At 42.7% G+C, this 24,284-nt stretch overlaps 1 protein-coding gene across 1 annotated transcript in view; it reads right to left on the reverse strand.

Moving 5' to 3' along the window:
* Nucleotides 1–24,284, reverse strand: part of N4BP1 (NEDD4 binding protein 1) — a 679,137-nt gene that overhangs the window by 23,612 nt on the left and 631,241 nt on the right. The window contains exon 10 of the mRNA XM_044081613.1: nt 19,710–19,817. Coding sequence (XP_043937548.1) covers nt 19,710–19,817 — 108 coding nt within the window. The remainder of the gene's footprint in view (nt 1–19,709; nt 19,818–24,284) is intronic.

Below are 24,284 nucleotides of genomic sequence, written 5' to 3' on the forward strand. Positions count from 1 at the left end.
AGCTGATGCACCATTGTCGAACAGCTCAGCAAGATTAGTAGCTACAGGAGCTGAGAACGGATCTAGCTTCCAATTATGTGACCAAATAGAGAATCTTTTCCTTTTGTCCCTGTAAATTTTTCTGGTGAATGGTTTATGTGAGGCCAGGATAATATCCCAGACTGATGAAGAAAGGGTTTCCTGCAGGCAATCAAGGGAAGAGGAGAAACCAAGCCATCAGCTTGACAGTGGACAGATTCGGGGAAGTCAGCCCTTGTGGGTGAGATACGAGGTCCTGACGAGTGTCTAGGATCCAAGGAGGTTGTAACAGATGAGGTCGGAGGAAGGGAAATCATACTTGACGATGCCAGAACGGGGCAATAAGGATCATTTTGCTTCTCAACTGAATAGCTTTCTTTAGAAAAAGAGGAATCAAGGGAATCAGAGGATAAGCATAAAGGAGACCCACGGGCCAATCATGAATCAAAGCGTCTCTCGGTGACTCCCCGTGAGGGGGAAAGAGGGCAAAGTAGCTGCTACATTTTGTGTTTGAGGGGGAGGCTAAAAGATTGCTGCACGGCTGGCCCCAACGGCTGAAGATTTCTGCCGTCACATTCAGAGACCACTCGTGAGGACAGAGGATGCATCTGCTTAGTCTGTCCGCAATCACGTTGGAGCTCCCCAGGATATGCTTGTGATTAAAAAGCGGTTGGAAGCTAATGCCCACTGCCAGATTCCCATGGCTTCGCGACATACGGGGTAGGATTTGCTCCCTCGCTGTTTATGTACCAGACAATTGACATGTTCGACTGGATAGCAATAGTTCCAGACGGAAGGCGCAGGTGGAAAGCTTGCAATGCCAATAGCACCACTCAACTCCAGGACATTGATATGCAACTTGACCTCTATACTGGACCACGTGCCCTGGACTGACTTTCCCTGGAAGTGGCCTTCCCACCCTATCAGGGAAGTGTCCGTGGTCACTGTGGCGCTGGGTTGGTGATCCTGGAAGGGGAGACACTAAAGATTTTCGTTTGTATTCATCCACCAGAGGAGATCTTGTTTGCAGGTGTTGGTGATGAGGATCTGTGAGCTTAGGGAGTGAAGACTGGATATCCACTGGGACTGAAGAAGCCATTGTAGCAGTCTCATGTGTAATCTGGCTAGGGGAACAATTGGGATGGCTGCAGCCATAGACCCCAGAGCCTGGAGAACTTCCCTTGCAGACACCTTTCTTTGAGACAGTATCACTTGAACTTGAGCCCTTAATCTCTGAAGCCTGTGAGGAGGAAGAGAGACCAGACTCGATTGAGTGTTGAATATTGCCCCTATGAATTCCAACTGTTATTAGGGCTGAAGGTTGGATTTTTCCCAGTGAATGGTGATGCCCAGCGACTCCGCTAGTACTAGAGTGTAGTGGAAGGCCCTGACCAGAAGGCGCTTGGTGGGGGGCGGAGAGGAGCCAATTGTCTAGATACGGAAACACATGGAATCTCTGAAGTCTCAGATGAGCTGTGACCACTGCTAGGCATTTTGTGAACAGTTTGGGGGCCGTTGAGATACTGAATGGCAGGGCTCTGAATTGGTAGTGATTGGCTTCCAGCCAGAAGCGAAGGAGACTCCTGGAGCGCATGCCCATCTTGATGTGGCAATACGCATCCCAGAGATCTAACAAGCACATCCACGCACCCTCCTGCTGAAAGGGAAGGATGGATTGAATTGTGACCATGCGGAACTTGGTCTGAACTACTGATTTATTTAGCTGGCTGAGATCCAAAATAGGCCTCCAGTTCCCGGTCTTTTTCGACACCAAAAAGAATCTTGAGTAGAACCCTGATCCGCACTGGTCTAGGGGGACCTGTTGGATGACTCGTTTTTGACACAGCTTTCGTATCTCAGAAGCTGCCTCCTCCCTTTGACTGGGTGGAACATCAGGAAGGGGCTTCGGAGGTCTTGCATAAGATATTAGGGGAATATGATCGCCTCTGATAATGATTCTCTGTACCCACTGATCGTTTGTAATAAAGAGCCAGGCAGCTGGGTGCAGAGTGAAACGTGTCCCAACTGCTTCCAGAGGAAAGCAATCAAGCAGCGCTTCAGGAGCACTGATATGGTCTTCCTGAGAAGGAATCTCTGGAGTCCTGATTCCAGGGACCCCCTCTGCCCTGAAAGAGACGTCTTCCATTATTGGAACCCCCCTCTGCTTTGGGGAAGTTCTCACCACGTGCGTCACATCACGGAAAGGACCATAAGACTTCTTGTGCCACATCTTCCCACTCCTCTGGTTCCTGGAGAAGGAACGCTGAGGTTTGGAAAAGCATAGACCCATGGCAAACAAGGTCTTCCCGTCCTGCTCGCACCTGGCTAATGTATCCTAGACCTTAGCACCGAACAGAGCTGATGGTTCAATAGGGGCATTTAAAAAGGAAGACTTGAAGGAGGCCGTGAGGTCACAAATGTGCATCCAGGCGTGGTCTCTCATGACTACGCCTGCACCCGCAGCTCTAGCCGCTCCGGTTGCGTGGGACAGCAACCTCATGGACGAACTGGATATTGACTCTAGGGTGGCAAGTTGGGAAGCAACTTTATCACGTGCTCCATCCAAAACATGACCAGCGAGGGTTCTAGAGAGTTCGTGATGAGATCTCTCTGCAGCCTCGTAAAATATGCCAAAAAGTTCAGAGACCTGACTGCAAAGGTCGCTGATGCAAAAACTAGCTTCCCTAACCTGTCCACTGCCCTTGACACACTACTGGGCGGGTGAACAGCAGGACTTTCTTCCACAAGGACCTTTTTCGTGGCTGCCGCCACCACCCTAGTGTCTACTAGCAAACCTCTAGACCAATGGGGATTGATCCTCTGGAGGGGAGAGTATTTTATCTGATTATCTAGGGATGGCCTCAACGGTGTCAGGGTTCTTCCATGCCTGGTGCACGATGAGCTTGACCAACTCATCGGTAGAGGGGGTCACCCAAGAAGTAGAGGGCCGAGAGCGGAAGGCCTGCAGGAATATGGATTCCTCCGAGGAAGACTGGTGGGCTTTCAGTCACCCCTCTGTTTCCAGATTTCCAGGATGTCTCCAAATGAGACATAGTCAGGGGCTGACCATGGGGATCCTTCCCCATCATCATAGTCTGTATCTTCCGTGAGGGATTCCTCTGGGGAGTCCATGTGTTTCCTCTTACACACCTGTTTCCGAGGGGGTTCTTCGGTGGGAGCATCTGAAGAGGACTCAGAAAGGGAAATACCCTGAACAGGGGTTTCCTGGGCCTTGTGCTCTTGGAGTCCTGGGGGGTGGCCTTTGACAGCTGCGGCTGAGAGGGAACTGGTGGGATGACAGACGTATGAGGATTGTTAGAAGCAAGTGCTCTCTCCATCACCCGGGAAAGCAGGCCCGCCTGAAGAGGAATGGGAGCCCGGAACCGAAGAAGACAATTTAGGAACCGGGGTCACACCCTGCTCCACACAGTCCGCTCCCAGGGACGGACCCTCAAGCAAACTCGAGGCAGGAGTCACCCTCGGACCTGAAGACTGAATCGGCAACACAGCCGGAACTGTGGCCGGAACCAAGGGTTCCACCCCCCAAGCATGAGATTGAGGAAGGGTGGGTTCCGACGGAATCAACATGAAAAGGGGCCTTGGAGCCTCAGACACTGTCGTCGGCGCCGAGGAAAGGGGTCCTCTCGTAGACATCGGGTATATGAGCCTTGGAACCAAGGGATCCAATGGAGGAGAGTATGTAGGGGTCGCCAGTGTAATAGACCCAAAGCCCAGAGTGGGATGGGGTCTAGGAAAATTTGTAATTCCCCTGGCGGTCAGCAGCTGATCAAAAAAGCGCACCACATCCAATTCTGAAAGGCTCCTGGTGGACCTTACCGATGCCCCTGAGGGGGAATCAGGCTGGTCCAAAAAAGGACTGAAGGCTTGTCTGGCAAATGGATCTGCAGACGGACAGTACTGGGTTTGTGGTGTATCACAGAATGGCACCGATGATTCCAATTTGGAACGCGGCAACAAAGGAATGATTGGAGCAGAGGTCACAGCTGGGGTGGAGGTCAATAACAGCTCCGAAGTTGTCAGAATGGAGATGGGGGACGTCAGTGCCGAGATGAAGGCAGACAAACTGGTCGGAACCGAGGTTGTAGTTGGCGCCGTAGTTGTCGGAGCTGGGGCAGGCATCTACAAGGCAACCTCGGTATGAATCACTGGAGCCAAACTCAAACTCAGAGCCGAGGTGGTTGGAACTGAGGAGGCAGTACGGTGCTCAGTGGAAATCTTATGGGCCTTGTGCTTATGGCTTTTGCCCCTATCACCGGCCGGTGAAGAGGGGTCTGAGCGAGGATGTTTCTTGTCCACAGGAAGAGGGGATGAGACCTCCGACACAGAAATAGCTTACAAAAAAGGCAAAGGAAGCAGGCCCTTAAGGATCAATTTATTTTGCCGCTGGCACAAATCACATGGAGGTTTCGCTGATAAATGCGGAACCCCCAAACAATACACACACTCTTCATGAAGGTCACTATTCGGGAGTTTACCACTGCAAGAGCAGCAGTCTTTAAACCCCGTAGTCACTTTCTACTCGGACATAATAGGAAACACTCACACAAAAAAAGAAAGTGAAGAAAAGGAAAGAGGGAAATACCAACAATGGTATCTTTGAGGAAAACTTTTTGGGAAATGGTTTTGCCCTGGTTACATATGTAATTTCTAAATGTTTCAGAGAATTTTAAATTATACGTTTGGCAAAAGTAAAGAAAAGGCAGAAATTTTCAGGAAATGTATTACAGTTTATTTTACTTTACACACATCCTTTTTCAGCAGAGCCCTGGGGAGAAAAGCTCCACTGTGAAACATACAGAAATACAATATATAAAAAGAATACATAGGGCACAGAAGTTAAAATACTATCTACATAAAGTTTGGCCAAGCAGTTATACATACAGACTAGTTAAAGAATATCACAGTTTAGCTAACACACAGTAATTATTAACCTAATTGATAAAGTCAGAAGATTAACAATAAATAGAGAGACACTGCAGTTATTATGAAAGGAACATTAATACATTTTCGTTGATGTGATGAGGTCCTTGGGATCATGCTTTCTTTAAAGGAAATCTGAGGACAAATTATATTTTTTTTCAAGAATTCAATACTTTTGAGAGTGAACGTAGATTTGTTTTTACAGGATTTTCAGATACAAGGCTTTGTATGTTGACCAGGAGATAGGGCATTTTTTCTGATTATGGGGACTGTGTGCTTTAAGTTGTGCCCAGATTTTTTAAGACCAGTGGCTTTAGAGGGTATTACAAGATAATTGATATCCTTCTTGGTCTCTATGGTGGGCACAATTAAAAAAGAAACTGCTGGCCAAGTGCATGTGGAGTTAAAATGTAATGCAGCAAAGGAAGTGGAAACAACTATGTTGGTAAGGGAATATCAACTGCTTGGATAAGGAAGAGTTGTCAATGGCTAAGCAGCTTTATTTGGACTGCACAAAGAGAATTAAGTGACGGTGCAGCGGTTTGCATTGTCACTTCACAGCAAGAGTTTCTCTGATTTGACTCTTGGCTGGGGTGCCTTTCTGTGTGTAGTTTGCATGCCCTCCCTGCGTTTGTGTGGGTTTCCTGCAGGTGCTCTGGTTTCCTCCCACGTTAAAAGACATGCATCTGAAGCATTTCTCCCCAGGCCTCTGTTGAAAAATGTCTCGTTCCAAGCTGGATTTCCCAGCGAAACAAATGTTAAATTAAGTGGCAGTGGAAACTGATTTGAGTATGGTGGTTTACAGACAAGACAGTTTATCATTTGATTTGCTGGGGAATGAAGTTACGAGAATGGAGACTTTTTTTCTATTTAAACAGAAAACTGGTAATAAATGTGCAAGATAATGCATTTTTGATCAGCAAAATTTACAAATAAATAAACTATGGCCTGTAAAAGGATGCTCCAGAAGTTACTTGTAAACACGATGGTACGAATTGAAAGAACCTTTATCTGTAATAGAATTAAAAGCATGTTTTATGCACAGTTTTCTAGTTTTTGTACTCCAAGGGTGGGTAGTCTTTCTTTTGAATCTTTTGAATTTTATGTCTTTAGATGTACAACAATTGGGACATTTAGTTCATGATTTTAATTAATGGTATACAGGTGAAAATACTGGGAAAGTATTTTTGACCATCTTCACGTCATGTAATACCTTTGTACATCTACAACTGTATGTTGGTGTATCTGAATTATTTTATTTATAGCTGTATTTATCTGTATTTCATATTTTCACTCATTGAATTTGTGTGTGTATAATTACAATATCTTTGCCTATCCGTGTCCAGTCTGTGCCTGAAAAGGGGTCTTCTGTCCAGTCTGCTTATCAAGTTAACATATAAACAAACAGAAAAAGAAAAAAGTATATGCATCATGACAATACGATTTGAATGCTTTTTTGATGCTGGTGTAGGCTAGAAGTTTTGTACATGGCTAAATAGGCTGTATGAGGGAGCAGAATGGTTAGTGGTCATTTGGTTAAGACCACAGTTATGAAGAAAGTGCTCTGGATTAGGGTTGTCCACTTAGTCCCTTACTGTTTAGGTTATTTTAGGCTGGTTTTGAAATATAAACGTAACATTTTAATGTAGCTGTTTTCCTTCTGTTTTGTCAAATACTAATATCATTAACTATGGGGAAAGACTGGAACAAACTCATACTTTGACAGCATGCAGTTTGGCAGAGTTTTGTTTAAAGACACACCCACTGAAATGCAGAGGGTTGGTTTTGAGAGAATTTAGGGGAATATTTTCCTTACTGCATAAAGAAAATCAAAGTGTTGTGGATTACTTTTGGAATTAATAACCCTGATGTATAGGCACTGGGAGTCAATCAAAAATGATTATTTTTATCTAGTAAGGATATAATTTATTTTCTATTGATTAAGACAATTTTTTGTTTGTTTTTAGTCTAGGTAGTTACTTGTCAAGTGTTTTTTATGTACTGGAAAGTCTTTTTCTGGAACACTGTGGGTAACTAATTAAATCAAATTAAATGTGGGGTGTTGTAGCAAGATGTGAAAAATGGGGGTATTAACATCCTGAACCCAGTGGTAATGATTATTTTTCTTTACTTGGGCAAAGTTTGTTTGAGAACGAGGAGTACGTTTTTAAGGAAAAGCACTAAATGGAATATTATAGAAAACTGCTGGATAGGTGGAAAAAAAAACATTTACAAACCGGAATACAACAGGATAAAAGCTGCCAGAGGTAGAATAACTTTGGTGCCTTTTATTATGAAAACCTTTTTTTTATATAGCATAAGGCTGGGATGCATTACCTAAACATTTTTGTAGGTGTTTGTTTTAAGAACATCTTCAATTTACCACTATGTTTATATGAAACTTTTTTGTGGAGAGTAGGGCATAAAAATCTGCCAGTAAGGGTATGCTGCATCAGAAAGAGGAGAGCTGAATTATTATCATGGCAAGTTGGAAAGCTTTTCACTTTTTTTTTTAATAGAATATGTGTGGGTTCCAGATTGTTGGTCTCATTTTCTTGACTTCTTTAGATGTTTACTGTATGGATAATTTTGAAGAGACATTGATTTATTACGGGGTTAAGGGGGCAAAAGCTTCTGTCTGATCATGAGATACTTTTTGGATGTTTGGTTTCTGGAAAATTTACTTAGGTACATGCTCATTTGCATTACACAGTAAGAGAATTGATGTTTCTCTAATGCATGTAGAAATATGGGGTTTCTACAAGTATTGTTGAAATAGCACTTAAAGAACATTTTGTTTCTGTTTTACTTGCATTGTTTTTTCATCTGTGCAATAAACTAACATTCTATTTGATAAGTGCCACGGGACACATCACATTCTCCTGAGCAACAACCGATTCAACCTGATGGGCCCTTAGGGTAACGCCTCATCCAAAGGATGTCACACTCAGGAATGTAGCACCTACTCTCACCACCCTTGTCCTGCACTACTGTATCAGTATTGGAAAGTGAATCTGAGCATCCACTGTAGGAATAAAACCCACAGTCTTTTAAACTTCAAGTGCCAAAGTTAAATGTGTTACCTGCTGAGGCCTCTGACACTGAAACGGAGGCCTCAGACACTGAAGAATTCTGCTTAGTACAACTTTTCATAAGATTTGTCACTCTCTGAAGAAAGGAAGAGTTAATCACCATGCTAATTGACAGGCCTTAAACAGTAATGTAAATCAAGGAGTTAAAGGTCTTTTTTGCACTGCCAGTCAGATGCTGGACACAGCCACACCTTTAAGAAAGTACAGTTTTGTACCTACCATAAATGTAGATGTCCGATAGGTATGCATCTGCAGTCATCACATATGGGTTGTCCTGCCTCAGGCAGCCCTTCGGTCGGCCGGATTCCAAAGTCTGGGTCCGGCGTCGGCTGATGTCGCCCCTTCCCCGACGTCACAACGCCTGGGGTATAAAAGCGTCAGCCGACGCCATCTTCCTCAGTTTTTCTTGCCCCAGATGCCAGGTGCCCTCTAGGAAGGCTAAATTTGGAAAGATGCAGTAAAAAATCCAAACATTTGCAAATATATATATATATATATATATATATGTATATATATATATATATATATATATATATATGTATGTATAAACAAATACACCATAATAGATACCCCAGCTAGCTAATAGAGAGGTAAGCACCCTAGGAGTACCACAGAGGGGAAGGAGGGAGGGTAAACCTGACTGCAGATGCATACCTATCGGACATCTACATTTACGGTAGGTACAAAACTGTACTACGTCCTTCAAGGATGCATCTGCAGTCATCACATATGGCTAGAATACCATAGCCAATCTGGGGGGTGGAGGTACTAGGAAAAGGAAGGTGTAGCTAAGATACCCTGCAGGACAGCCGTAGCAAAGCCTGCTCTGGATCTGGAATATAAAGGTAAATTGTAATGCTTGGCAAATGTATGCACGGAGCTCCATGTGGCAGCTTCTAAAATGTCTTTTGTAGCCACCCCTCTTAAGAAGGCTGTGGAGGTGGCTGTGGCTCTCGTAGAATGAGGTCTAATGTTAGCTGGTACAGTCTTTCCATGAAATGAGTAACAAAAGCGGATGCAATTTCCTATCCATTTTGAAATTGTCTATTTGGAAATTGCTTTTCCTTGAGTACCAGCAGCATATGCTACCAGCAGCTGGTCAGTTTTTCTAAAACCTTTAGTTCTGTCCAAGTAGTAGCGCAACTGTCTGTGAATGTCCAGGGTGTGCAGCAGTTTCTCCCCTTTGTTTTGTGGATTTGGGAAGAAGGTAGGCAAGTGAATAGCTTGATTCAATGAAACCCTGGATGCCACCTTTGGCATAAAAGTAGGATTAGTTCTTAATGAAACTCTATCCTGATGGAAAATAAATGGCTGAACTGCCATCAGGGCCTGCAATTCCGAAACTCTTCTTGCTGAGGTTATTGCCAGAAGGAAAGCAGTCTTCCATGAGAGGTACTGTAGATCTGCAGATGCTGCTGGTTCAAATGGAGGCAGTGTTAGTTTTTCCAACATGTAGTTAAGGTCCCAAGCAGGTAGAGGAGGTTTCCTAGGAGGTTTGATGTTTTTGATTCCCCTTAGAAACTGTCTTAGGAGAGGATGAGAAAAGACAGGAGGATCAGTATTGTACTCTGCTGAAATTGCTGAAGTATGAATCTTAATAGAAGAGTAAGACAGTCCATTGTGGAACATTTCTGCCAAATATTCCAGGATATGTGCCATGTTCATCATTGTCGCATCTAGGCCCTTTGTGGTGTTCCAGATGAGAAATCTTTTCCATTTTGCTGAATATGCCTTCCTTGTGGAAGGGCAGCGAGCTTCCAGAATAATATTCTTTACTCTCTGGGGTAGCTTATCCTGAGGAGGAGTCAAGGTATTCTCCACACTGTTAGTTGCAATGTTTTCAGGTTGGAATGTAGAGTTTTGTAGCTGTGCTGTGTCAGCAGAAGTGGCCATAGAGGTAGGGGCCATGGCTTCGTACGTGACCAGCTCCTTAGCAGTGGGTACCAGTGCTGTCTTGGCCAGTCCGGAGCTATCAGGATCACTTTTGGCTGCTCTGCCCTGATCTTCAGTAACACCTTGGTCATTAATGGAATAGGAGGAAATGCATACTGTCAGATTTCTCCAGCTGAAAGAGAGGGCGTCCACTTTCCACGCTTGTGGGTGGTATGTCCTTGAGCAGAATTTCTTTAGTTGATGATTGTGGGGGGATGCAAATAGATCTATGTCCGGGCTCCCCCAAGATTGTGTTATCTGTTGGAAAATGTCTGGGTGCAGCATCCATTCGTGTGCATCCATGATATTTCTGCTTAAGCTGTCCGCCAGTATATTGTCCTTCCCTGGCACAAACTGAGCTTGTAGCTGTATATTGAGTTTCAAGGAAAGATCCCATAGATTCATTGCCAGTCTGCACAGAGGGTAAGAATGGGTACCTCCTTGCTTGTTTATGTACCACATAACTGTGGTGTTGTCTGTCCTTATTAGTAGATGGCCTTGATGCAGAAAGAGTTTGAAGGCCTCGATTGCATGTATCACTGCTAGCATTTCTTTTTGATTTATGTGCATGCGCAGCTCCTTTCGTGACCACTGTCCTTGGATACCTCTGCCCTCCATGTGTGCTCCCCAACCTAGGTCTGAAGCGTCTGTTGTAATAGTTTGGGAGGTTTTTGGCTTTGTGAAGGGCAGTCCTCTGTTGGACTGGCTGGCCTGAGCCCACCACAGAAATTCCTTGTGAAGGCATGGGATGAGTGGGATTAAAGTTTCCAAACTGTGACTGTGCTGAGTCCATAAACTCCTTAGGTACCACTGTAGCTTTCTCATATGTAGCCTTGCTTGTGGAATCAAAAGAATACAGGATGCCATGTAACCCAGGGCCTGCAGGATTTTCCTTGCAGTCAGCTGAGTTTGTCTTGTCAGATTTGTGAAGTAATCCGGTAGTTGACTTTGTTTTTCTTCTGTGAGGTAAGCCATTTGGGTGGTTGTATCGAGATCCGCACCCAGAAAGGTTATTCTTTGGGATGGAAAAAGTCTTGATTTGTGCATGTTGACTGTACATCCCAAGGCCTGTAGAAGATTGATGGCATAATTTAAGTCCTTTATCAGAGTTTGTTGGCTGTCCGCTTGTATGAGGCAGTCGTCCAGTTATGGGTAGATGTGAATCCCCTGGAGTCTGCAGTGTGCTATTACTGATGCCAGGCATTTCGTGAATACTCTGGGCGCAGTAGATAAGCCAAAGGGCAATGCTGAGAATTGATAATGCTCTGACCCTGCAAGAAATCTGAGGTATCTTCTGCAACTTTGGGCAAGAAAGAGTCCCCAACGGGGTACTTAGCTTTTGAAGTATTCGGATAGCGAAATTACAGGAGCTGGCCGACCGGCACTTGCGAACTGCTTCTGCTTCGGGCACCACGCGGCAAGAAAGACTGAGGAAGATGGCGTCGGCTGACGCTTTTATACCCCAGGCTGTGGCGTGGGAAGGCGACATCAGCCGACGCTGGACCCAGACTTTGGAATCCGGCCGACCGAAGGGCTGCCTGAGGCAGGACAACCCATATGTGATGACTGCAGATGCATCCTTGAAGGACATCTTGTGCAGTACAGTTACCAAGCCAATGAATCCATAAGAAATCCAGAATGCATTTACTTGCAGAGAACATTTTAAAAATCAAGTCAATTGGGCAAATGCAGTCAGAAAAACAGAAGTGAGGAGGATTCATGCCTTGTAGTAAGACAACTACCAACAGACTAACAGCTTGTCTAACAAAAAAATTTAACAGTCAAGGTGATCAATCTTGTTAATACGTCGTCTTCTTTTGGTCAGTTCCCATTAGGAGTCACCACAGCAGATAATCTGTTTCCATTTCTTCCTGTCCTCCGCATCTTGCTCTGTCACACAAACCACCTGCATGTCCTCTCTCACCACATCCACATCACACAAACCACCTGCATGTCCTCTCTCACCACATCCACATACCTTGTCTTATGCTTTCCTCTTGCCTGGCAGCTCCATCCTTTTCCCAGTATACCCAGCATCCCTCCTCAGCACATGACCAAATCAACGCAATCTCGCCTCTCTGGCTTTGTCTCCAAACCGTTCAACCTGCACTGACCCTCTAATATACTGGTTCCTAATCCTGTCCATCCTCATCACACTGAATACAAATGCAAATCTTAACATTTTTAACTCTTGCCACCTCCAGCTCTGACTCCTGCCTTTTTGTCAAGGCCACAGTCTCCAACCCATATAACATAGCTGGTCTCAGTACTCTCTTGTAGACCCTTCCCTCTTACTGGTACCAGTCTGTCACAAATCACTCCTGACACTTCTTCAGCCACTCCACCCTGCTTGTAACTCTTTTCTTCACCTCTCTTCAACACTTACCATTACTCTGAACTGCTGATCCCAAGTATTTAAACTCATCCACCTTCACCAGCTCTACTCCCTGCATCCTCACCATTTCTCTATCCTCTCTCTCACTCACACACATATATATTGTCTTAGTCCTGACCTTCATTCCTCTCCTCTCTAGAGCATATCTCCACCTTTCCAGGGTCTCCTCAACCTGTTCCCTACTCTCACTACAGATCACAATGTCATCTGCAAACATCATAGTCCACGGGACTCCTGTCTAATCTCGTCTGTTAACCTGTCCATCACCACTGCAAATAAGAAAAGGCTCAGAGCTGATCCTTGATGTAATCCCGCCACCTTAACTGCATCTGTCACTCCTACTGCAGACCTCGGCACTGTCGCACTGCCCTTGAACATATCCTGTACTACTCGTGCATACTTCTCTGCCAGTCCTGACTTCCTCATACAATACCACAACTCCTCTCTAGACACCCTGTCATATGCTTTCTCTAAGTCTACAAAGACACAATGCAACTCCTTCTGACCTTCTCTATACTTCACCATCAACACTCTCAGAGCAAACACTGCATCAGTAGTGCTCTTTCCTGGCATGAAACCATACTGCTGCTCACTAATCATTACCTCCCTTCTTAACCTAGCTTCCACTGCTTGTTAATAGGTGAAGCTGAATAATCTTGTCTTTCTGCGGTTTCAGAGGGTATGGAAACAGATGACCCAGCTGTCTCATAGGTTCATAGGTGTGTACGAGGCTAATGGCCCTGAAGCCTTTACAAACCTAGCCCATAGGATTACCCTGGCATCATGCCACCCATCCTTAGTTTCCAGTGCCTCTATCGAGCAGAGCCACTGGAGTGATCCCCGGGGTGAATTTTCTATTTCCCATCCACTCATCAAGATCTCTCGAAGAGGGCCAGTGAGGTGCTCTGCTTGACATGTATGGGAAGTTTATTCCATGGGCAGTCTCTGGGTTATGAACTTGTCCTTCAGCATGTTCTGTTGATTGTGGTAATGAGGTTGAGGTCTCTGGAGTGTGTGGTGCGGACAGATTGTGATTTCTTTAGAGGTAGCATTTCTAACAGAACTGGGTCAGACATGGCTTTGAAAGTCAAGCAGAGATCACCTCTAAGTAGGTGATATGAGACAGAGAATAGCTGGAGTTTTTTTGAGTCTGTCCATACAGGACAAGTGGTTAAGGCCTAGGATCCACTTTGTGAGGTACTTTTGTGGACTCTCCAGTTGCTGCAAGTGTCTAGTGGACTCTCCAGTTGCTGCAAGTGTCTAGTGAGGTACATGCCAAATGGGGCATTGTAGTCTATGATTGGCCTAATGAGGGAAGAGTAGCGGAAGACAATAACCTCTTTCCTTCCTGGATGCAAAACCCTTAGTAATGAGATGTGCCACATAGATGCACTTTCTGACAACAGTGGCAACGTGGTGGTCAAAAGAGAGGCTGCTGTCAACCTGTGTTCCCAGATCACTTACAACGCCTTCTGTGTTCCAGTGGACTACCATCAATGTGGTAATTCAAGGGAACCGTTTTTTACCACCAAGGGGGATAACGACACTTTTTGGCATTGAGCTTAAGGCCATAGTTCTGACACCAGTTGTTGGTCTCACTGAAGCCTTTCTATAGGATATCAACATCACTTGGGGAGTTAATAATAGCTCCCAACTTGCAATCGTCTGCGAACTTTGTCAGCCAGAATCCCTTCGTGTTGGCCTGAACTTCAGAGAAGTAAATACCAAACAGGAGAGGACCCAGGACCAAACACTCGTGACTGGTCGGCAGTCTGACTTGGAGTCAGCTACTTTCACACTGTGGGTTCTATCGGTGAGCCAGTTTGCAGCCCATCTAGTGATAGAAGGGTTGATGCCTAGCTTACTGAGTTTTTCTAAGATTCCTGAGTGGGGAATGGTATCAAAGGTCTTGGCCAGATGAAGGTAGGCTGTATGAACCACCTTGCCTTCATCCACAGCTCTAGTGACTGACTCAAAGAAGTTGACCAAGTTGAGCAGGCATGATCTACCCTTCACAAAACCAAACTGTGTAGGATCCAGAGTTTGGAGATTCCCTACATCCTTGTTTATTAGGTCCATGATGATGAGTTCCATTGCTTTGCATATCAGACTAGTCAGGCTAATGGGGCGATAATTCCCGGGGTCTGTAGTTGCTCCTCCTTTGTGGAGAGGGATGACTGTAGCAGTGTGCCATTTGGTAGGGACAAAGCCTGAGGTGAGGCTGTGACTGAACAGGGCACACAGGTAAGGTGGCAGTTCACTCTGTAGTTCATGTAGAACACAGCCAGGGACATTGTCAGGTCCCATAGAAGCTGTATTGTTGGCCTTGGATAGTGCTGTTGTAACTTGTGCAGCAGTAATACTGGATGCCTGGCAATCTACTGGTAGTGTGATATGCCCTGGGGGGTGGGGGTGGGGTGGGGGGTAAAGTTAGCACTAAATCTGTCGGCCAGTATATTGGCAATATCTGCTGGCTCGATATAGGAGGTACCATTGTGCAGCACCTCAGAGCAAATCTGGGTATTGACGCAGAGATTCTTTACATAACTAAGGCCTTGTGGTTGTCTTTACTATCTGCTGCAATTCTGTTTTCATAGCTAGCTTTAGAGAATTTGATGAGGGATCTCATCCTTTTGTTGAGGCTGATAAGGGGGGTTTCCAGTCGTGAGACTTCACCTTATTCTGCATTAGTTTCCTCCTCCTGTTGTACAGTTTGTTTATGGCAGGGGACCACCAGATTGGCTTCCTTCTTTGAGGAGAGAGTGTCTTGGTTCTATTGGGTATGGCCAGATCTATGCATTTGTGTACGTGTCCATACAGTGCATTTGTGTATGATTCGGCGGTCATGCAACTATTCTCCATTTGCATGGGTGCCTTAAAGTTAGCCACATCTGTTATTAGGAGCCCAAAGTTAGCTTTGGATAAGTTTTTCATGTAGCTCCTGCTTTCACACACCTAGTTATGTGCGGGTGGGAAGAGGAATATCTTGTTACCACATTTCAAGCAAGTTAGCTATTACAGACAATATATAATCTCTTTTTTTATTTGGATGGGACACTTCTTGGAAGAGTTTCTTCAACAGATTAATCAAAGTGTTTCTTGGTTGAAATTTGTAGTAAGTGACCAAGGCACTACAGCTAGTTTTTTGGATGTAAAAATGATCATGTTAAAAGAGTCTAACAAATTTACAAACAGTATTTTAGGAAAGATACCGTTAGAAATAATTATTTACATTTTGGAAGTTACCATCCTGCTTTCATGAAAATGAACACATTTAGGGGGCAAGTGATTAGATATAGTCATTTAATAAGTGATGATCAAAAGTTTAACGAGGAAGTGGAAACATTATTTATTTTTTTTATTCTTAGAGGCTATCCTGAAAATAAGATAAGGGAAATATCTGAAAACATGAAACACAGGTATAGTGGATGTTCTCCTATTTTGGAAGGGGGGTTGTTCCTGATGTAACTGATACAGGAACAGTTAATCAAATGGGTTGCCAGAAAGATGCAAGTTATTATTTTCTTCTATCAATCAGTATCGATGGTCCAGGTATTCATAACATTACTGAAAACTGGAAAACTTTAGAAAATTCAGAGTTGTCTAGGAGGCAATAATTCGAATTTTGCTGTTTAAAATAGACAAAACTAAACAGAGAGGTACATCTGCATGCCAGAATTGCAATTACTGTAGGTACATTTATTCTGGAAGTACTTTTCATTTTTAACATCTAGATATTAGATTAACAGCTAGAAATAGGTATACACGTCAAAGTGATGGGTTACTATACCTTGCATATTATTCCAACTGTGATGTTTTTTACATATACGTAGGTTAATGGAAAGAATCAGAGAGCATGTACTAGCAAATCAAGAAAAAGGACCACAGAAATGCATTGGCAAGGCATGCTGAGGAATTTACAGATTTTAGAAAATGTATGCTTTTAGTAATTGAACAAGAAGATAAAAATAAATTTGTAAATCAATACAACAGTTTTTTTTAGAATAGCAGAAGATAAAGTTCATTTACAAGCTTATTTACAAGCAGACTTACTTGCAGGACTGAACGGCTGTATTTCGGTAAAAAAGTTTATTAAATATAAGAGTATTTAATATTGGCAAATATAGATTGATAGCAGTATCAGTTTGTTTATATAACTAAGATTTGCATATTTCATTGTTTCATTTCTATTGGTGTTTGATACGTTGACATCATGATGTAATTCTTTTAAAAACCTAATTGGATTTTAACAGTTTATTCTGAAGAAGTTCCTCAGTTTATTCTGAAGAAGTTCCTCATAGTAAAGTGAACAAAAGTGCTTAACAAAATTGTGTGTTGATTTTTTATTTTGCTACTGACCAAGGTCCACCATTGGAAGTGCTGTTTCCTGGTTTCTTTTGTTGTTTCATCACAGTACTGTTTAAAACATTTTGACAGGACACTGCACTGAAAGAGGAGACTCCATATGCAGACATGCTGAAATGGCTGATAATTAAGCCTTGACAGAAGAATAAGACAAGCCACGATTGTAACTTTCATAAATACTGTAAAACCAGAGTACAACTAGCCCTGAATGGGTGTCGGTTATGCTACTTGTACCAACTAGAAAACCTTCTTGATTTCTAACATATATATTCCAGTAAGTTTTTTTTTTTTTTTTGCCTCCATAAGTACCTGCTGCACATCCTCAGTAAATAGCTGCTTAAAAACAACCATGGTTGCCTGGGCCAGAAGGGAGTCATCAGAATAATCTTGGGGGAATTCCTTATGAATATTCAGAAATATCCTGGAAATTAGTGAAAAGAGTGGAAAAGTATACAGGAACATTCTTTCCAAGGAAAAGAAAAGGCATCTGCTTCACAGGCCTTATTGCATGGAGTCCTGAAACAGAATATTGCCATTTGACTGTTCACAGAGGAGGCAAAGAGGTCTATTTGAGGAACCCCCCCACAGATGGATCAAGTCTTGGAAGATCCCCTGATCTAGTTTCCATTCGTGAGGGTCTGCCCTGGTCCTACTCAGTTTGACTGCCACACAATTTCTGCTCAGACAAAATGTAGAATGCCTATAGAGTGAGATTATGCTGTGAAGCTATATCCCAAGTTAACATGTCTAGTGCGCAAAGGGGGGGGGGTGCAACCTAGTTCCTTCACTGCTTGTTGATGTACTGTATGACTGTGTTATTGTTTGCAACAACTTGAAAAGACCCCAGGGACTAAATAAATCTCAAACTTGACTGCCTTGATCAGAGAAAGCACCTCTTTGATGCTTGTGTCTGTCCTTGGTGTCCCACACACCCTACACTTTTATTCATCTTGAAACTGCTTCCAAAAAAATTGAGTCTGTGGTGACTGACTACTTTGGAAAAGGGAGGGAGAAGGGGAGATCTGGACTTAAGAATATCTTGGCTACCTCAAATGATTTCTCTTCTGACAAACCACAGCACTTGGGTTTGAAAAGACAAAGTGTGTTGGGACCAAAGAGACTTCAGAGAACACTATCTTTCCCATATGGAGTCTTGCCATGGGTATCATGAGAATCATAAAAGCCATGAGACATAAAATCTTGAGGTAGCTCCTCGCAGTGACCAAAGTTTGAGTGGAAAACCTTAGAAACGGATCTAGATACTAAACCGAGGTCTCTAGCTGATATCCCATAAATACAACACTGTATGAAGGAGTCAAGAAAGACTTTTGAAAGTTTTCTTGGAATCCAGATTGGGTAAGAGACCTCTCACCCAAGTCAAAGATTACTCACACTTTGAAAAAGACTTTCAAAGATAAGCAGGTCATCTAAACATGCAAAATGTGGATACCATGTAGCCTGTCTGCAATGAGCTATGACTAGACATTTGGTGAACACTCCTGGTACAATGGAAAGTCCACAGGGTAAGGCAGAGAACTGATAATGTGATCCAGACCCACAAAACATTAAGAAACGTCTGAAGTCTGGATGAATAGGATTATGATAAGTATCTTTTAAGTCTAGTGCTACTAAGAAACTTGAAAGCGGAAGAAGAGGTAACAGGCTGTGAAGTGACATCACTTTGAATTTGAACACTATCACAAACAGGTTAGGGAAAGAAAGATCCAGAACTGGAAGAAGAGTAGAGAGGGAAAACTGGATCAATCATGTTAGAAACAGAAGCAGTAGCTTCCCCAGCGATGGGCACAGCATTCTGACACAAGAGGGAAGCTTTCCCCATTCCCTCTCCTAGGACCAGCAAAAATGGCTCTTCCTTGCCCACTGAGGGGACCCCAACAGCCACAGAGGATGTGGCTAACTTAGGTCGATAGTGGCTGTAGGTGCTACACCATATGGATCTGGGTTAAAAGATAAGTAGTCTGAGGTACAACAAATGGCCACAGCAGAGTCACCCACCAGCAGATGAAGCAAACTGCTAGCCTGATGTGGTGGCAAAGACGGTTTGCTTAATTTTCTTTTTGTGGCTACAAGACCAACAATGGGATTGGTAGATTGTTCAATGGTCAAGCCGAAAATAGTGCCTCTTTCCCATGGAAGACTAGTAGCAAATGCTGGCAAAAACTACACGTCTTAAAATCACTTTTTTCATAGACAAACACAGTAAAAAGAACTTTAAACACTGCCATCCCCACAAAGTAACAAACACAATTTTACCTCATAAAAATGGTTTTCAGTTACTTTACACAACTTTTAAACTAACAGGAAATAAGAGCTCTCCCATTTAAAAGTACGATACAGCCTCATGACAGTTTATTAAAATACAAAACTCCTAGCTTAAAATACCTTTCTTGAAGAGGAAAGTGATAAAAACACAAAACAATGTTTAGAAAATGGAAGGCTTTTTTTCCCCAAAGGGAAGTCATTTGCCCAGCAAAAGAACAGCAGCAGGTCGACTGACAATCCTTGAAAGCCTTAGAGGAGTGTATTCTTCAGTAGCAGTGAAGCTCTGAAGGGCTTGGCGCACAAACTTGTCTTTTTTGCCAGCTCAGCTCGAGCTGCCTGATAATTTTGGTGTGTGGAAGGTGCTCTGAAGTTTTAGAAGCTGTTTGGTTGTATCCTTGGCAGGAATTAACTCACATGGTTAAGGCTGCTGCAGCAGTGATTAATATGATGAACACTGGCCTTTACTAAAATTATTCCTAACCTCCCCCTACAAAAGGGCAACAAACTGATGAATGGCGTGCAGTAACAATGTTTGATCATGAATATGGGTTACTGACAGTGTAATCATGCACTCTATACAAGTAAACAGGTTAACCTCAAAACATTTTGAAAATAAAATGGTTAAAATACTGCTGAAAGGAGTATAACTTGTGTACACATTAATATATTAAATGGTATAATACCTAGCATAGTCTTCATTGCAAAGGAACTGTTCCAGATTAGGTCCATGTCTTCCAAGGGGATCATCAGGCAGCATAAAGATGTCACCAGCAAAAGTGAACTGAAGCAGCCTAGAATAACAAGGTTAGAGGTAATTTCCAAAACACAGTAATATTTTCAACATATGTACAACAAATATCATTACTTAATTTGTTTTTAATTCAAACCAACAGTGTTACATTAATGCCACATTTGCTGTCAGCAGTTTTGTTTTTTGCACTGGTGTATTCAAGTACATTAAACCTTGTCAGCACCAAAGTCACATGGTCTAAAATAAATGGATACTTCCTTCTAATGCATCTCTAACTGCAACATTTTAAGGAAAAAATTTTTTTTTTTGCATTGCTGTATTCAAGAACTACACTATACCCTGACAGCCCCAAAGGGAGCCAATAGTTTTCTGGAATATGCAGTAGTTTCTTAGCCCAAAATAAATGGACATTTCCTTATAATGCACCTCTTACTGCAATACTTTTATGACAAATTCACAGAACTAGAACTAAAAAACAGCATACTGACAAGGTGCAAAGCATAACAACAAAATCCTGTCTTGTCAAATTTAGCTCAATCTTAATTCACTTTACTAAAAGCTCAATCTCAGACTCTGTTGCTAAGGTTCCTGAAAGGTCACTACACTATATCAGTTAAATAAACGGTTCCAGGTTTATTAGCTTACACACCAAAAAGAATGGAAGAAGTAATTTTTAAGGAAAATCCAATTTAACTTTTCAGATTATGGGTCAGTTTTAAGAAATACATGCTTAAAGACGACTCAAATAACTCACACCCTTGAAAGTACATTTCCTGGAGGAGAAAAAAGTACTGGTGACAAACACAAGGAAGTCTTTCTTCTTCTGCAGGAATGGTGGGAGTGTGACAAGGTACTGTACATACTCCATGATAAATTACATAATCAACTCAAGAGACTGCTGCACTTTGGAGAAAAATATATCCCCCATTGACAGCAACCTCAAACAAAAGGGGTCGTGCTTGATGAAACGAACCCTTTAAATGTGTGAACCATCTCTGTAAAGTGGATTACATTACTGAATCAAGTGAACAAATGACCTATTACTGCTTTTGGTGAATATAACCAGTAGCAGGAGCACACAGTGAAGACGTGAACACATTCTTAAGCCTTTGAAAGTCATCTATCAGAAGAAACAATAGTACAACATCCCCCTTACAAAGGAATGGGTAAGAGGATGCCTAGGCAACCACCAGCAGCTGAAAGGGTAAAGCACCTTCAACATAAGAAGCCAAGTTTATGAAGAATTTTACTTAAAGTCTCAACAATATGTAAATAAAACTGAAGTTACCATTCCAACCGGGAACTAAAGCATAAGAAGCTGGTTAGTACCCTGACTCAGGCTTCCTGGTCGTAGCATACTTCATTTACATTTCTGAATTCACATTTGCAGTATAGAGAAAGAGGCACATTCCCAGACAACTGAAGAATAACAATTTGAGTGCCAGTATACAACAACAAAAGGGATATTCACAAATGCAATAAGTAGGAAGATATCGAACTCCAGTCAACGGGATGAAAGTGCATGAGAGGTTTAACTGATAAACCAATATGCACAACTGTAGAAAATAAGCTAGGAGGTGAACAGTTCAGAATCATATCAGGTTGCAGTACAACTGATCCAATGTTTGCAGTGAGACAGGCAGTGGAGAAAAAGCTGGAAATGAAGAAAAATGCAATTAGGCATTCCCAGACTTGGAAGAAAGCATATGACAAGGTCCCAAGAAAGCTGATTTGGGCAGTCTTTGCATCGGTAAGAAGCTCCAGAAACATTTTGACATTAATGCATGCTACACAAAAGTATCCAGTGACAAAAGTATGAGAAGAGTAAAGACTCAAACAGAGGTTCACAGTGTGAGTGGGGGTTCATCAGGCTTCAACTCTAAACCCAACCTTGTGCAAATCTGAAGGCACAGGGGATGAAAATGAGTACAGACAAGACAGTGATCATGGCAGTAAATGAGGGGAATCAGAAGTCGAAAGATGAGTTAGAATAGAAAATAGTGGAATAGGTTAACAGCTTCAATTATTTGTGAGGTGTAGTTGAAGAGGAGCAAGGAAGTTTAAATGAGGAGGGTAAAAGCTAGAAATCAAAAGGTACTATAGCCTACTGGCACAAAGTGTCAGGGGTAGTGCATGACAAAATAATTCCAAAGAAGGTGAAAAGTAAGGTGTACAAACCAGTGGTGTGACCAGTTCTGTGTGGCACAGAAACCTGGACAGTGAAAGCAGAGCAGCTGAAGAAGCTTGCGGTGATAGAAATAAATGCCTGAGATGGACAGCAGGACACTTGGAGGGACAGATGAAGAAATCAGGACCTCACAGCAAAACCCAAAGTACCTCCAACTACAGGGAAGAACAAAAAGAACAGTTGTACAAGTTAACTTACTATAAAAGTAGATGTACAAATAAGATCACTGTTACAGTAGCTTCTAGTTATACCTGGGGTTGTCAAGGACCAGATGTCTGGCTACCCTCTTCATGCCTGTACGTCCACTACAGCATGAGTGTGCCAGTATACAAGGATATGTAATGGTGTAAAATTTCACAGCATTCTTGCCCTCACCTACGGGAGGCTATATCTGTACACCTTTATCACTGCAGAAAAGGGGGGGCACTCTGGCTGAAGGAGAGAAAGGAGAAGATGGATATGTATTACAAACAGAAAAAATTGATAAAATATATGGGGGATGGTGGGAGGGTGTTAGTACTACCACAGTGAACTATTCAAACATCTACTGTTGTGGTACATTAATTTACATAATGGCACTGTGTTCATTATTAAATCACTGTTGCAGTAGCTTCTAGCCATCTGGGATGATTGCCAAACACTAGATAATAAAGGTGGAAGAAGCAGGATCAAAGTCCAAGGGCCCAGTCTTTCAAGTATATGCAACAGTTTTAAAAAATATATAGGAAAACAATCAATCTACTAAGTGTGTACAAATAACTAAATTGCTGCTTCTAGAATAGCTCAAGTCCAACTTTTTTCAAAATGTGCCCAAAGCAGCCACAGTTCTGATGGAATAAGCCTTTACTCTCTGGGGGGAGGGGGGGGGGTAGTCCTTCCATGATGGGAGTAACAAAACTAAAGAGAACTGGGCAGTTATTTTGAAATTGTCTATTTAGAAACTGAAAGTCCCTTTTTCTTTCCCTCAAAGGAAATAAAATGCAGGTCAGAAAAGTCCTTAGCCCTGTTCAAATAGTATCAGAGTTACCTATGGGTAATCCAGAACTATCTATGGTCAGTTCTTCTGTATCTTTAGAAGAACTCTATTACCAGAAAAGGGGGGGGGGGGCATAAAGGTGCATTGCTGTTCATGGGAAGAAGAAAGCATCTACTTTCCAGGCCTTTCTGTAAGGTGTCCAGGCACAGAATTTCTTTAACTGCCTGCTGGAAATGGAGGCAAACAGATCTACTGTGGAGTTCTCTCAATAGGCCGACAGTTTCCTGGAAGACCCTCTGGGTGCAACATCCACTCATGAGTCTGTTCTGGATCTGCTCATAGTGTTCCACTCTGATGGAATATAGGTCACCTGAAGCAAGACTGTGCTGAGCTGTTACTTCCCAGGCAATCATGACCAGTTTGTATAACAGGTAATATTTGGTTCCCCACCATTTTTAAGTATAACATCACAGTGGTGCTGTCTGTAATCACCACTAGTTGTCCAGGATTCAACGGTTGGTGCAAAGTTCTTAATGCATTTATCAAGGCCATCATCTCAGAGCTATTTTTTTGAAATGAGGATCCAAAATTCTCCTGAACCTTGGAGCCTTCCTTTCTACTTTGTCTATCTAACACCCCAGGACAACATTTCACACAGAGGGGAGTGAGGCAAGACTTTTGAAGGTTCAATTTGAAGCTCAGGTGGGAAAAGAGGGTGGCGACCTTGCCTAAGGACATCAAACACATGGATGCAGAATTTGCACAAATCAGCAAATTGTCTAAGTAAGGAAAAAAATGTGGATGCCTAGGGTTCTGCAATAGGCAACAGCTGGGGCCAGATACTTTGTAAACACTTGAGGTGTAGCTAGATAGTCCAAAGAGCAATGCAGAAAATTGATAATGTAAGCCGGACACCACAAATCTCAAAAACTTCCTGAAAGTGGGAGGAATAGGTGTATGACAATAAGCATCCTAGAGATCGAGTAATCATGAAACAGTGGTCTGGAAGCAACTCTAGGGCCAAGTGTAAAATGTGCATTTTTAATTTTGGAACTTTTGCAAAGGTGTTTATAATAGACAGATCCTAAACAGGTATCCAGCAGTGCTCCTTTTATGATACTAAAAATATTCTGGGGTAAAATCTTATGCCTTTGTGTATCACAGGCACTGGTTTTATGCCCTGTGCTTCTATCATGTGATGGAGAATTAAATGAGGAGGTACCAGAGTTAGGATGCATCGAGCTGGGGGACAGAACCCCCACCAGAATAATAAACTGACAGTACTCCATAATTTATCACAATAAGCAGTTACGTTTTTAGTAATAATCATCTCCCTGCACTAA

Source organism: Protopterus annectens, chromosome 8.part1 (assembly GCF_019279795.1).
Source record: "Protopterus annectens isolate FY-2018-M chromosome 8.part1, PAN1.0, whole genome shotgun sequence".
In the NCBI taxonomy this organism is placed as follows: Eukaryota; Metazoa; Chordata; order Ceratodontiformes; family Protopteridae; genus Protopterus; species Protopterus annectens.